General features: G+C 44.5%; 1 protein-coding gene across 1 annotated transcript; it reads left to right on the top strand.

Moving 5' to 3' along the window:
- Positions 1-1,035: 1,035 nt before the first annotated feature.
- Positions 1,036-11,526, top strand: cep76 (centrosomal protein 76). Its single transcript, XM_056433891.1, has 13 exons — positions 1,036-1,180; positions 2,112-2,267; positions 2,414-2,498; positions 2,593-2,811; positions 3,237-3,422; positions 3,529-3,626; positions 3,734-3,862; positions 5,692-5,886; positions 7,247-7,413; positions 7,609-7,768; positions 7,853-8,026; positions 8,139-8,356; positions 11,161-11,526. The coding sequence occupies exons 1-13, from the start codon at positions 1,118-1,120 to the stop codon at positions 11,297-11,299; spliced, it is 1,989 nt and encodes a 662-aa protein (XP_056289866.1). The 5' UTR covers positions 1,036-1,117; the 3' UTR covers positions 11,300-11,526.
- Positions 11,527-16,313: the final 4,787 nt, after the last annotated feature.

Raw genomic sequence — 16,313 nt, 5'->3', positions numbered from 1 at the left:
CATATCGACTACTGGAGTAATGTAATGTTCTCTGGTCTGTGGGACGGAATAGGTGTGTGTGTGTGTGTGGAGCAGGAAGTACTGTATTTGTTGTATTAGCTGAGTTCCCCCCCCCCCCACCACCACCACTCTTTTGAGTACTATAAAAAGAATAATCATATAAATGCTATATATTAAAGAGAAAAACAAATCTAAATGTTCAGCTAAATATAAAACTTGTTGATTTAATATAAAATAATAACTTGTAAAAAGAAGAAGAAAAATATCTCATGGTTGTTGCAATTTGGACTACAGAGGGGTCCTTTAACGGTTGTCGTTGCACGCGCGACAACAGGGCGGCCAAAACAATCCCTGACTAAAAGTAATATATTTCTTCAAACTAAATTTAATTAAACTTGTCCTAAAAGTACTATAACAATAATGATCATATACATGATAATAATTAGAGAGCAAACACAATCTGAATTGTATTCAAAATATAAAACTAGTTGATTTAATATAAAATAATAACTGGTAAAAAGAAGAAGAAAAACGGCTGTTGCAATTTGGATTACATAGGGGTCCTTTACGGTTAGTCACTGCACGCACGACAAGAAGGTGGCTAAAACAATCCCTGAATAAAAATCATTTCTTCAAACTAAATTTAATTAAACTACTCCTAAAAGTACAATACACATGATAATCATATATAGATATCTCTAACTGGTGAAAGAAAGAAAAAAGATTAAACTGCTGTGGCAATTTGGACTAAAGAGGGGTCCTTTACCCGTTGTCGCTGCACGCCCAACAACAGAGCGGCAGAAACAATTCCTGAATAAAAGTCATATATTTCTTCAAAATAAATTTAATTAAACTTCTCCTAAAATAAAGGGGACATTTAGAGATATACTACTCGACCTATCTTACTTCGTTCCAGGTCAACGTGGTCGAATACAACAATATTGACCACCAGGACGCCGTCAGGCATCCTCGGAGCCGCGTTCCCGGTCGCTTGTCCGCCACAGTTCAAACTGGCAGTTGTGGTGGTTTGTCATCCACGGGCTATCACACAAACTATGATGTTACAGAGGACAACATGTTTACCCGGATCTGTCCCTAACGGAGCTCCTCGGCTGTGATGTCTCTGCCTCCAGAGAAAGCTTCCGAGCTGAAGCAGATCATTCACGACCATCTGCTCAAGGTGAGCGAACTCCTTAACCCGAGTTTCTCTGCGTGTGTGCAAGTAAACAAAGTGCCTTTGTGCGGAATCCTTGAGAGGAATGCTGTTATAACACATACACGCCCAACGCCGTTTGAACATAATATAGCACATTAAAGTCCACGTGCCCATTGAAGAACGAGTACACAACATTATACATCCTTTTTAAAGATCTGGCAGCAATACACCTATGGCCAGTGTTAGAATCTATTTAGTATTGGTCCTTTGAGATTATTCTCATACTGGTTCAGTATAAGAACCACTATAATTAGATATAGTCTGGAAAACATGAATCTCATAATGTCTTACTTAGAAACAGCAAGATTTTAATGAGAAACTGAGCCCTGAATTGTTATAGGTCTACTGGTCTACTCTAGGTCTACCGGTAATAAGGAACCTGATGGGTAAGCATGGCAACGTGTGACGTCAGTGGTAGTCCACTTTTATTAATGGAGACTTTTCTGCGGAGGTGGAAACCAAAGATGCACAAGTTGTCTCCACAAGATATTCTGATGTATTCAGGGTTCGTACGGTCATCGAAAACCTGGAAAAGTCATGGGATTTTAAAATGGTCATTTCCAGGCCTGGAAAAGTCCTGGAAAAAACTTAAATCATAAAAGTTTTAGAAAAGTCATGTGTTATAATCACATATTCATTTACGCCGAGTTTGAAATAATTAATATGTTTTTTAAAGAAAGATGCTCAAAGTATAAGCCGGCGTACGCTCTCAATACGCTACATTTTCTAAAATGTTCATGTTTATACCGAGATTTCAGTTTGGTCATGGAAATTTGGTTAAAAGTCCTGGAAATCCATTGGTCAAAATGTGTAAGAACCCTATGTATCGGTGAGAGGCTTGAGGAATGTGTTGGGACGAGGGGTGTTCACCGTTCACCCCGTCTCTTCGGGTCAGATCGACATCCACGGGAGGATCCGAGAGGTGCTGGCCGAGACCGGGGGGAGCGACCACGGCGGGTCGCATGGAGCCCTGTCCGAGACGGAGTGCCTCCACGCTCTGCAGCGCAGGGGCATCATCGAGGACGTGATGAAGGACATACGCTTCACGCAGGTTCAAGACTGAATGCAAATAACACAACTTCACGTTTCACACTCATTTGAACCCAGATAACGAGTTCTCAATTGTTCAAATTGGTGTGGATTCAATTAGCGGCTGATTGTTTTTGGTATTATCGTCTCATTTGTCTGCTCTGGTAGGAAAGCACAACAGCTGCAGAAACCGGTTCCCCCCCGAAGCCCGCCACTCACTTTGTAGACAAGAATATTACTCGGCTGAAAAAAAGTAAGAACCGGGCGTTCAAATCCGAATAAACCACCGTAATGGTCCTCGAGTTGTCCTCGCGGTGACCTGAAGGCGTTCCTCTCATCCTCTCAAGCCGACATCGACCGGTCCAGGCGGCGGTTGTACGTCCAAGTGCTCGGAGGCAAGGCCTTTCTGGAGCACCTCCAGGAGCCGGAGCCTCTCCCGGGTCAGGTGAGCTCTACGTTGACGCTCTACCTGCACTTCCGCAACCAGAGGTTCCGCTCACAGCCGGTGCCCTGCGCCCTGGAGCCGGACCTGAAGGAGGGTTTCGTCCTGGAGGTCAACAGAGACGGTACGTCAGGCAGGACCGCTGCTTCGTTTGTTATTTAGATTATTGCGTCTACTTAGTTTGTGATTACCGTCGCATTGAAAATACGGAAGGTTATGTTTTGATCGCCGTGTATTTATTGATTGATTTGTATGCGTGTTCCTCGCATAAGTCAAAAAGTATTAAACCGAATCGCATGAAATTTGGTGGGATGATTGGTTATTATCCGGGGACCATTTGATTAGATTTTGGGATCGATCGGGTCAAAGGTCAAGGTCATGGAAAGGTCAAAATCTTCTTTTTACCATAGCGCGGTCAATTTCAATCCAATTGGCAACTAATGCCAACATGTTCATAATTCAATGCCCAATCTTGTGATATACGAAGGTATGCGTTCTACCGAGTGCCCGTTCTAGTTTAAACGTTTATTTATTTTTGGGGAGGGGTAGGTGAGTGCAGCAAAATGCCAGACGCCACCTCCATGCTGTCCCTGTGCGACCCGGTTCACTTGGTGCTGATCAGGACGGACACGTCCGGCGAGACGGCGCTGGTGTCGTCCTACTTCCTGGACTGGAGGGCGGTGCTCGGCGCGCCCAGCGGGAAGACCTGCTTTGCCGTGGAGCTGATGGGAGTCGGTGAGGAACACAGGAGTGACATCGGGATACTCAATTATTAATGTGCCTTTAAAAAAACAAAAAAGCATTTTAAGTGTATATCAGTAGCGTGGATGTGTGTCTCCAGGAAGTGAATGCAAAGTCCCGGCCGGTGTCCTGACCGTCAGTCTGGAGCTCCTCCCCCCTCTCACTGAGACGCTGAGCGCCGCCGTCATCAGCACGCAGGTGAGTCATGTGACCCACGTGGCTCATGATGCTCCTCGGAGCCCGTATGGAGAGCTCTACATGTCCCTGTGTGTGTGTGTGTGTGTGTGTGTGTGCTTCCTATTCAGCAATCACTGGAGAGGCAGAGGACGGCAGAGAAGGAGAGGCTCTTCCTGGTTTACGCCAAGCAGTGGTGGAGGGAGTTCCTGGAGATCCGACCGTCCAACCGATCCAAGATGGTGAAGATCTTCGCTCAGGTTGGTCTGAACCCTGAGGGGACGAGTTCCTGCAGACGTTCACTTCTTGACTTGTTTCTTTTTTAGGAGTGAATACCAGAGATCCATATGGTGTGTATGTGTGTGTGTGTGTGTGTGTGTGTGATATATATATATATATAATGCGCAACTCTGCTTATTTTTATATATAAATATATATATATATATACACATATATATACATATGTGTGTGTGTGTGTGTGTGTGTATCTATATGTTAGTGCTGTGAAAAATAACGCGTTAACTCAGTTAATTCAATTACAGGTTTAACTAGTTTTTTTTTTTTAACGCATTTAACGCATGTGCAGAATGAGCTTCCAATCTGTCTGTTGTTGGTCGTCGGGACGAAAAAAAAGTCACTTGCAAAATGAGCTTCCAATAAACCACTTCAATCTGAACTCTGTCCGCTCTCATGCAGACGGTCTGTTCATCGGTAATGATCCTTCCGCAGGTTCACCTCCGGAAACCTTGTGACGACTTTTACTTCCTGTAGATCAGGGTCTCAACACGTCGATCGCGACCTGCCAGTCGATCGCGGCGTAGTGTCGGTAGATCGCATGACATTAAAGAGATTGGCCCGCCCCCTGACATGTTCTCTATAGCACGTCTTTGTTCTTTTATTAAACTAAACGTCTGTTGTTGATCGTATCTCCACAGCAGCATGTCATTTCTGTCTCTTCGCGTTGCGTTAACACTTATCGATCTCCGTCTCGCTCGCCACAGAGCTCCGTGCGCGCATCGGGACCGAACAAAAAAGAAGTCACTTGTCAATCTGTCCACCTGTCCGGGCCGGTGAGGTTTCAGCTTTGCAGCGGTGTCCCCGCCGTCCCTTTCATCACGGCCCAGTTCATGAAGAAAACCCACACAGTCAGTTTGCCTCAGCAGCTGCTAGAGGAAGACTAGAGGCCTTTAGATTGTGTCATGGTGGAGTTAATGGTTGACAAACAAGAGAACAATGTTCTGTTTAACCCTCCTGTTACCTTTACATGTACTAACATATTTTACCCTCGGGGTCTATTTGACCCCAGCAATTAAAACCTCCAGAAAATTATTAGAATTAATATTGCTTCCCAAGTTTAAGTGTGAGGTACTTTATGTTTGTTTGTTGACTACCTAAATAGCCCTTTAAATAAATAAAAAAGTTGATATTTCTTATATGTTTGACACAGTGAAAATAGCCTGGGGTCAAATTGACCCCAAAGAACACCGACATTAAACATTGAATGGGGTCAAATTGACCCGAAAGGTAACAGGAGGGTTAAACATTCTGTTTAGGATGAAGATGTATTAATGTTCCATATGGAAGAAAACTGCAAAATAACTGCTGAGTTGCAGCACCATTGTATAGAAGAATGTATAAATGTATATATCCGTCTTTTGTCATAAATCTCTATGTTCTCACAAAATATACCGAGAATATCGGTAATATGTGATTAATCATGATTAATCCACAAAAACCTGTGATTAACCCGATTAAAAATTTTAATCGTTTCACAGCCCTAATATATATATATATATACATATGTGTATATATATATATATTAGTGACGTGCATGAATGGATGAACGAGTTGTATTTATTAATATATATATATATAATGTGTTTTTGTGTGTGTGTGTGTGTACACACACACACACACTATATAAATCTCCATTATCCATTCATGCACGTCACTAATTAGATGATTTTGATTACTGCTTTAGGTCTTATTGAATCCTGAACTCATGAATTCATATCTCCTCCCCTGTCCCGTGTGTGTGTGTATATATATAACACACACTATATAAATCTCGTGTTCGTCTCTCTCGCAGGACGAGAACGGCGTAAACAGGCCGGCGTGCGCGTACGTGCGCGTGCTGCGGGCCGGCCGGCTGCTGGAGACGCCCCGGCAGGCGGCCCGCTTCGTCAGCCTGCTGGCCCACGAGAAGGCGCCGGTGGTGGGGGGGGGGGGCGGGGCCAAGCAGGAGCAGTGGTGCACGCTGATGGCGTTCCTGTGTCGAGGGAAGGTGAGCAGAACAGAACTACGGCAGGACTCGCGGTCGGTTCTCCCGTGGCGGATGAAGGAAATGATAACTGTTTCCACGGAGATAAGCCACGCCCCTTCTCAGGCGCGAATAAAGCGAAGAAAGAATCCGCAAATAGTCAAGCGAGTAAATTAACTGATGTTGTAGCCGAGCGCAGGATAAATGTCCCCCGCCTGAGCATCCCCCCCCCCCCTCTGTCAGCGGTGATTTATGAGTTTCATTCCAGGGGAAGTTAATTTAGCCTCGTCAGTCCCCGGCCTGTCGGCCCCGTCGCGCTCCTCGGGAACATCTATCATCCTCGGGCCTCTTTACCGGAGGAGGCGTACCGGTGAAGGAGGCGGGGCTTCCGTCGCCACGACGATCTGCTCCGTGTTCGACATCGTGAGAAACGGACTCGTCCGATTCATCACGCCGAGACACGTTGAGTCAGCGGAGCAGGCGGTGCGAGGACGCCCGTAAACCTCTGAGGGTCGCTCTAGATATACGACCTGGAATGTAGCAATCGTTCTAAAAATAGATAGGGATGTTTTTGAGAATATCGTCAATATATTTTGAGAATATCTTGGTTATAAAGTCACAATATATTAAGGATATTTGCGATATGAAATCGGACTATTTCATGAATAAAGTTGTAATATGTTGTACATTTAGCTGCGGATCTGGAAATGGAAATTAATTCCTTTATTTAGAAGAAGTTTACGAGGACGCGTGTGAAAAACCTCTTCAAATAATATGGACGTGGAATATATATTAATAGTTCTAAAAATAGATATTTCGAGAATAAAGTCGATGCATCTCGAGAGTAAAGTTACTTTATTTTGAGAATAGAGTTGTAATATCTTGAGTTTAAAATTACAATATATTAAGGATATTTGCGATATGAAATCGAACTATTTCATGAATAAAGTTGTAATATGTCGTACATTTAGCTGCGGATGTGGAAATGGAAATTCATTCCTTTATTTAGAAGAAGTTTACGATCTAAATATACAGACTGGAATATATCAATATTTAAAAAAAATAGATCTGGATATGTCGAGAATATAGTCGATGCATCTTGAGAGTAAAGTTACTTTATTTCGAGAATAGAGTTGTAATATCTTGGGTATAATGTCACAATATATTAACAATATTTGTGATATGAAATCTGACTTTCATGAATAAAGTTGTAATATGTTTAGAGTTAATCCTGAAACACGCTCTCGTACATTGTGCCGCATACGTGGGATTATAAATGAATTCCTTTTTTTAAGAACAGGATTTCTGACGCGTAGCTCCTGATCTCCTCTGAGTGGAGCTCTAGAGAGGTGCGTGTACTAAGATATTCCCCCCCCCCCCCCAGGGGGACTGCGAGGACCACGCCGCCCTGCTGTGCAGCCTGCTGCTGGGCTTCGGCCTGGACGCCTACGTGTGCGTGGGCACCAAGGCCAAAGGGGTGCCGCACGCCTGGGTCCTGACCCGCGGCGCCGACGGCAGCGCCACCTTCTGGGAGAGTCTCACGGCGCGCAGGTGTTCACGTTTCCCCTTTTTATCGCTTTCGTTCGACACCTCAATGATTTAATAAACATTTAAATGTATATATAAAACACCTCAACACGGCATCACAGTGGGAACATTACGGGTCACAAGCGTAGAGATAATAACTCGTGGAATGTGTTTCGTGATGACACGAGCCTTGACGTGTGTGTGTGTGTGTGCGCTCAGGTACCTGCACCGGGCCGTGGACCCGGACGCCCCCCCCCTGGCCCCCCAGCCCCGGCCCTCCTCCCCCTACCGCACCGTGGGCTGCGTCTTCAACCAGCAGAGCTTCCTGGCCAACGGGCAGCCGTCCGACGCCGTGGAGCTCTGCGTCTTCGACTTCCAGGTGAACGGCGTCCGTCGCAGCTGTGTCTGCATGAGGTCATCAGCTGACCCCCCCCCCCCTCTCTCCCGCTTCATTTCCCTTCAGAATCAGTCCCGGTGGAAGGCGATGAGCGAGGAGGCCCTGAGGTCCGTGTGCGCCCCGGGCGCCACCGCCGCCCTGCCCCCGCTGCCCCCCCTCTGCGCCCCGTCTCTGGACGCGGCCGCCGCCAGCAACCAGCTGGAGCTGGAGATGCGCCTCCTGGTCGCCGAGCGCCGGAAGGTAAGCGGCGGACCCCCGGGGCGAGGGACGCTCAGAGGGCGCCTTGAACGGTCCAGGCCTTGGATGTTTTGAGATTTACTGAGCTCCGTGGCTCCGCCCACCCCCCCTCCAGGACCTGGAGCTGGCGACCGTGTGGGACGACCACCTGTCCTACCTGCTGTCCTCGGCGCTGGCGGTCTACGAGCTGGAGCGCTGCACCGGCGTCTCCTGCGGCAACGAGGAGTTCCAGGACGCGGTGAGGCGGGCGGTGCCGGACGGGCACACCTTCAAAGGCTTCCCCATCCACTTCCTGCACCGCAACGCGCGCAGGGCCTTCGCCACCTGCCTCAGGTGAGCCGGCGGGGGCGGTGGGGGGAAGTCTGGTTTCATCTAGAACCCAACAAGGAGGTTCTATCGGTTCTTCAGTAGAACACACCAACCGAACCCTGTGTCTCAGGGTCCTCTAACGTCGTTATGTTCCTTGGAGGACACCGTAGTCTCTGACACGCTTGGAAAGAGAGGAATGAGCGAACGGATGTTCAGTTGGTTGCAATATACAACTCGACCACAAGATGGCGCTAAGCCTGTCCAGGTAAAGTCTGATATAAACAATACAGAATGGATGGTGGCAGCCAAATATCAATAAAAACAAGACTGGATATCCTGGAATATATATATATATATATATATCATACCTGCAAACTTGTCACCTTTCGGTGAAATTCACCGTTTTGAACTCAAAATAGGCCATCCACGTGAATCGTGGAGATCTGAAGAGTTTTTGTTTTTTTGGTGGGGGGTCATCTGGCCGGGGGGTGGGGGGCCCGCTGCCGTTGAGATTGCAGTGAGACGCGGAGAAAATGTGAAGTGGTGCTCTTCGCAATAAAACATCTTTGATGGACGTGTCGCGTCTCGGCCAATCAGCGTTCAGATGTCCACAGCGTTTGGGGGTTCAGGTTATTGAATGTTAGTCCGCTACATCTGCTGCTGTCACGCTGCACGTTAAACACGATGTGATTTAGCATATTTGTAGTATCTATACTTCATTAAGAGAGCGATCAGGCGCTCCGTCGACTCTGTCTGCGCACTGCGAAGCTCACAGCGAGAGAAGAGGCGCAGCTTTAGAGACTTCGGCTTAACAAATACATTAAAAAAAGATGCCAGAAGTGAAATGTTTCAGTCTGTAAAGTTCTGTAACTCCAGCTGCTCATCCTGATGAACTGTGGATCATCTGGTCAGAGACTAACGGCCTCATAGTGTAACATCAATGCTATGATGGAACCATGTAGCTTCATTCATATCTGGCTGTATTAATACTAATATTACTGTCATTTGTTAAGTGTTGAACAAGTTGGTAAAAAGTGAACCATACAGATGTTTTATTTATTACTGTTATAGATAAATATACCAGTCTCTTATTTATGGTATCATATTATTTCTATGGTATTGTATTGAATTCTGGTATCGGGTATCATGATATTTATGGCAGGTATGTAATATGTATAGAAGTTATAATATGAGTATCGTGACAAACAGGTAGAGACAGAACAGACTGAAGGTAAAGTCCATGAATGTTCAGGCCAAAAAAAGTACGTTGATTCATGAATGACTTTAACCATATTTTATATAATGACAATGTATATTTGTTATTACTATCATTATAGGGCTGAGTCAGAGCGGAGGACCTTTTGTTCTTAAACTGTTTATTATCATTATTTAGATTTGTGGCCAGAACAATAAAATGACTGTAGTTGTGGTTCTAAAAGCTTTGAGGGTTCAAACAACGTGGATGTGGTGACAAAAAAAAAGAAAGTCATCTGCCCCCCCCCCCCCACCGTTGTCACCTTTTTCACCCCTCATGAGTTTGCAGGTATGATATATATATGTGTGTATATTTATATATATTATATGTATGTATATGTGTGTATGTATATAACAAGATTGGATATCCTGGAATATATATATATACATAAATATATATATATATATATATATAGACATATATATATTATATTAGGGCTGTCAGCGTTAACGCGTTAATCTATGCGATTAATTTGGCCGCGTTAACGCACTAAAATATTTTAACGCAATTAACGCAACTTTGTTTACTTCCGGTGTTCGTTGAAGTTGTTACACTCCTCTGAGTGTCAAACCGCGGCAGTACGGTTTGACACTGTTTCCGTTTTTAAAACAATTATTTCTCCGCGAAAATAAGGAGCAGAATTCAGTTTAACTCGTGGATGAATCAGTCGGGTTTCCTCCTGCTCCTCCTTCCTCCCGCCTCCCCTCCGATACACAGAGGAACGGAGGCGACGTGTCGGGGGACGCGCAGAAAGAACTCGTCACACGAAACCTTCACCGTGATTGGTCAATCCGTTTGTCTGTCAACATTTTGCGAAAAAAACAACCAATGAACACTCAGTAAATCACAAAGGACCTCCCACCTCACAGGTGAGGCTCATTAGCAGCCTGTCAGTCAGAGAAGACAGAGAACACGGCACGAGGACAATGTGCCTCAATATATAGAGCTGAGATTGTTCTGGAATGTTTGATGTATAACACGTGTGTATGTGTCATATGAAAACGCCTTTAAAAGGTGAATTTACATGTTTTTGTAAAATGGAGAACATGCCCACAGCCTCCAGAGGGTTCACGTGACATATGTGAATGTCAGTCAGTCACCAAGGCCACTGGTTCTGCTGTTCAATGTTAAAGATGACAGGACCAATGGGGTCTCAATATACTTCTTTTTTTTTACTAATCTGATGTTTCACTGAAGAAACAATTCATCATCCACGATATTAAATACCTCACTGGCACTTTATAGGTAGGAGCCTCTTTGAAAACACAGCTGTGTGTGGAGTTTTGTCTTTAAAAAGAAGAAACAAAAACTTTTAATCGCGATTAATGAATTTCAAAATGTGCGATTAATTAGTTAAAAAAATTTAATCGATTGACAGCCCTATATTATATATATGTATATATTATATATATATTATATTATATATATATATTTATAGGTATACATATATGTATTTATGTATATGTGTGTGTATATATATATATAAAATATGTGTTATTAAATGAAAGAAATGCACTACATCCTGTCCCGTGTCTCTTGTCACTTCCTGTGTCTCTTATCACTTCCTGTGCAGGTCTGTGTTCTGTGAGGAGATCGTGTGTTGCCGTGGCGACCATGTGAGGCTGGCGGTCCGCGTCCGCGTGTTTGCCTACCCGGAGAACGCCTGCGCCGTGTGGCTCATGTTTGCGTGTAAATACCGCTCGGTGCTCTGAGCGGCGGCGTGGCACCGCGACCCGGACAGGAAGGAGGCCACGGGCCTGGTACTGGTACCAAGCCTGGTACTGGAGGCCACAGTCCCGGTACTGGAGCAGCCGGCCCACGATGGGGCTCGGCGCTCATGTTTGTGATGCTTTGTAGACGTTTCATTTGTACAGACACTTCCACATAATTGTATTTATTTATCTATTTTTTAAAAATAAAGAAACCTTTTTTTAATATACTGAAGCTTATTGAAGTCATTATCTGTTCTTTAAACTTTTGCTTCGGTTAAGGAAAAACCATCAACAACAACAACCTTGAACAGATAAATATATATATATATATATATATGTGCATGGGGGGGGATCTAAAATGAAGAAATAAAGAAATAATACAAATTAAATATATATTTTATTTATTATTTTTTTCATAATATATATACGATAAAAGTATTTGCATTTTTTTTAAAGTTAAAAAATAGAGTTCAGCCTCAGTTGTTTCTTACTCAGTGGAGCCCGTACTGCTCTCGAGAGGCTTTCTTTAAACCCTCGGCTCGCACTCGACCTGCAATTACACCACATGCGCTGTAGGGGCCAATCTGCCGCCCCTGGAGGCCAATGTCGCCGCTGCACGCTCCCTATAGCCATGCTCGCAGGTAGGGCTCGGGCTCCGATGCCGTTGCCTGAGCCCTGGATACCTCCCGTGGGTATGTATGTACAGGCCCTCCTGAGCAGCGACAAACTGACACCCTGGCTGAACTACAATATAACAATGTCTTCCAGGGCTATTTATAGTAGTGCAAGGAACCACCATTCTCAGTCACGGTGCAAATATTTTAATTTTTTTTAAAATTTTGTTGTTGATGTGTGATATATTCCAGAGCTCACGGTCAATTGACAGAAACCGTCCGCACATTTCCCAATGCTTTAGTTTGAACGATATTTGCTTTTTGATGTGGCTGAGTTGGCTACCCCGGAGCATTGTGGGTAATGGTAAGGTCCACTCGGATTAGGGCTTTGTACCGAAGTACTGTTAGGATGATTTGGACCTTTTTTGGTGTTACTTTAATTCCACTTGTACTGCAGCAGTGAAGAGAAATGAGTTGCAGTGCCGTTTCCAGCCACACCGACACGCTGTCGGACCGGTAGCTTCTGAAACGGCCGTGAACACCAACTGAAAATCCGCCATCTTGGATCCACGCGACGCAGCTCCTGGCTGCCAAAGGACCTGATTACACATCGCTGTCTGTTCAATGCACGATGTATTGTAACGTCTTGGACGTTATGGCACTGATGACACGGAGACGGGACGACGTTATTAATCCTCACTTTATAGGGCATCCACCAGCACAGACAGCGTGCTCCTCTCAGCTCAGAAGCTCGAACGTCAACAACAACGGTTCCCGTCAACCACCCTTAACTCCCGTTTTCCCACAGGTTAACCCCGCCTCCCCTCTACTCCGCCAATCACAGGCCCGCCCCCTCGACCAGCACGCACGGTGCCACACTGTGATTGACAGCCACTTCACAGGGTCGCTACAGTCTTATTATTTTTTATTAGACATTATGATATATAATAATTCATATATGATGTCACCCAATGTTTATGTAGTGTACTGTTATTAGATATTATTAGATATAGTATATATAATACATATATTATTACATATATATATATATTTTAAATGTATATATGTTAGGGCTGTCAGCGTTAACGCGTTAATCTATGCGATTAATTTGGCCGCGATTAACGCAACTTTGTTTACTTCCGGTGTCGTTGAAGTTGTTGCACTCCTGAGTGTCAAACCGCGGCAGTCCGCCTCCTTCCTCCCGTCTGCTCCTCCATATTCACAGAGAAGCAGAGGGCGACGTGTCGGTGACGCGGGGCGGAAGGTAAAGGTGACTTTTTTCTTTGCTACGCCCAATGCGCGCGCAGACGCGCCGGCATGGAGCTCTGCGGCGCGCGGGACGGAGAGCCGAGAAGAGTGAACGACACGTGGAGACAGAATGACATGCTGGTGGAGAGACGACCAACAACAGACGTTTAGTTTAATACAAGAACAAACACGTCTTGAAGGAAAGAACCTCACGTTACTTCTGCTGTAATCTGGCGCGATAGAGAACATGTCAGGGGGGCGGGGCCTCACCCTGATAGAATGGTGGGGGAAACACTGGGATGTGTCACATGCAAAAGACTTTAAAAGGTGAATTTACATTTTTTTGTAAAATCGAGAACATGAGCCCAGCCTCCAGAGGGTTAACATTACATATTTGTCAGTTTACCAAGGCCACTGGTTCTGCTGTTGTTCAGTGTTAAAGATGACAGGACCAATGGGGTCTCTAATACACCTTTGTTTTCTAATCTGATATTTCACTGAAGAAACAATTTATCATCCACGATATTAAATACCTCGCTGGCACTTTATAGGTAGGAGCCTCTTTGAAAACACAGCTCTGTGTGAAGTTTTGTCTTTAAAAAAGAATACAATTAAACAAGTGTCGAAAATACACGCTGTCTGAAGTGATTAGTCTTTCATTTGGAAGATTTAGTCTTTAGAAGAAAAGAAAAAACTTTTAATCGCGATTAATCGATTGACAGCCCTATAAATAATACATGTATAAAGTGGAGGATTCTTCCAGAATAACCAACATAATAAAATAGAGAGCAGAGAGTTCATGATGAGAGCGACACACGGAACAAGGAAGTCTACATAATTCAGTTTTCATATTTTTGTTTTGTAACGACCTTCCCAACATTAAAGGAGACGCTCTGTACGTGAACATTTAACAAATTAAATAACCGTAGACCAAAATTAAAGGGTTAAATCAGCTAATTATGGGGTTTGGATAGGTTATGTGCATGAGAGGAAGATGAGGCTGCAGGTGAAAAACAATGTAACTAAACCAAAAGAGGGGGGGGGGGGGCAGAGACCTTCACGTCAATATCTTCTTTCACATAAAGTAAAAACATACGTATCAAATATAAAGAATGCAGAAGATCTCCTGGGGAGAAACCACGAGGTTCCCATTTGAGTTGCATGTTGAAATGTTCTTGTTGGGTAAAATGCAGATAATTTCCCCACTGTGGGATTAATAAAGGATTATAAAAATAAGTAAATATCCAACACAAAGTGCGTTGCTTTTCAAGACCTCATCAAACCGTCACATCATTTTTTAACAAAAAAGAAAGAAATTGCATTTATTTCTTTTATCCCGCTTTTGTCCTCTGCATTTAAAATGCATGGCCGTGGTGGTGAAGTCATTAGTAATTATGCCGTAATGTTGCACGATAATATAAAAGTTAGGAGCCACAGGTGTGGCATTAAGTGACCCGTAAATAAACAGGTGCTTTAAGTGTTTAGAGATGTGCATAAAGAGTGAAGACTGAGCCATTAGTGAGAGAGGCTGCAGTACACGAAGTCACCGATAGATGGCGCGTGAGGACCGAGGCTGGCTCCAACTGAGCGTCTTCAGAGGGGCACGTGACATGTGGTCCACTCGAGGTCACCGGGAGAGTGACATCCAATCACAGGAGAGCATGGAACGATCATTAAGAAACATACACACACACACACACACACACACACATACAAACACTTACATACGTACACACTCACACACGCATACACTTATATACACACACACACACACATACACACATACACTTACATACACACACACGCACACACACACTTACATACACACACACACACATACACTTACATACACACACCTGCACACACATACACTTACACACGTACACACTCACACACGCATACACTTATATACACACACACATACACTTACATACATACACACACACACTTACATACACACACACACATACAAACACTTACATACGTACACACTCACACGCATACACTTATATACACACACACATACACTTACATACACACACACGCACATACACACACTTACATACACACACATGCACACACATACACTTACATACACACACCTGCACACACACTTACATACGTACACACTCACACACGCATACACTTATATACACACACACATATACTTACATACATATACACACACGCACACACACTTACATACACACACACACAAATACACACTTATATACACACATGTACACATATATACACAAATACACACATATATACACACTTATATACACATATACACAAATACACACATATATACACAAATACACATACACACACATACACACACACACACACTTACACACATACAGACACATAAATACACACACACATACACTTGCATACATACATACACACACACAAACACACCTACACTTGCATACACACACACATACACACAACCTCCCTCCCCAGACACACACATGATTGTGCGGCTCGAGGAAGTCGCCTCCCCTGATTGAAGAGCTTTATTAACTGACTCACAGAGGCTAGTTGTTGTTGTTTATTGTTTTTTGTTCTTTGTATGTTTGTTGTCGGTGTTTCTGGGGAATCGTCGACACGTCAGAACAAAACTTTTTGACAAGTCGCCTGAGAGGACGGACAATTAATTAAAATGTTCTTCTGCCTGGCAGCTCGTCTCCTTCTGCTTCTGCCCAGAGCGGAGGACCAGGAGGAGGAGGGAGGAGAGGAGACAGGAGAGAGGAGAGAGGAGGAGAGGAGAGAGGAGACAGGAGGAGAGAGGAGAGGAGAGAGGAGAGGAGAGAGTTAAAGAGGAGAGAGGACAGGAGAGAGGAGAGAGGAGAGAGGAGAGAGGAGGAGAGAGGAGAGGAGAGAGGAGACAGGAGGAGAGAGTTAAAGAGGAGAGAGGACAGGAGAGAGGAGAGAGGAGATAGGAGGAGAGGAGAGAGGAGACAATTAAAGAGGAGAGAGGAGAGGAGAGAGTTAAAGAGGAGAGGAGAGAGGAGAGAGGAGAGAGGAGACAGGAGACAGGAGAGAGGAGGAGAGAGGAGAGGAGAGAGGAGAGAGAAGAGAGGAGAGGAGAGGAGAGGAGAGAGGAGACAGGAGAGAGGAGGAGAGAGGAGAGGAGAGAGAAGAGA

The sequence above is a fragment of the Pseudoliparis swirei genome, chromosome 16 (assembly GCF_029220125.1).
Source record: "Pseudoliparis swirei isolate HS2019 ecotype Mariana Trench chromosome 16, NWPU_hadal_v1, whole genome shotgun sequence".
NCBI lineage: Eukaryota > Metazoa > Chordata > Actinopteri > Perciformes > Liparidae > Pseudoliparis > Pseudoliparis swirei.
The sequence above is the reverse complement of the archived record's forward strand: the minus strand, read 5'-3'. Positions and strand labels throughout refer to the sequence as shown.

What these genes read in the sequence shown, in the direction of transcription:
- cep76 (XM_056433891.1), top strand. Translation starts at nt 1,118, where the DNA reads ATGTCTCTGCCTCCAGAGAAAGCTTCCGAGCTGAAGCAGATCATTCAC. An exon ending in AGGACATACGCTTCACGCAG is followed by an intron (nt 2,268 to 2,413) that starts GTTCAAGACTGA and finishes CTGCTCTGGTAG; the next exon opens with GAAAGCACAACAGCTGCAGA. An exon ending in CCGCCGTCATCAGCACGCAG is followed by an intron (nt 3,627 to 3,733) that starts GTGAGTCATGTG and finishes CTTCCTATTCAG; the next exon opens with CAATCACTGGAGAGGCAGAG.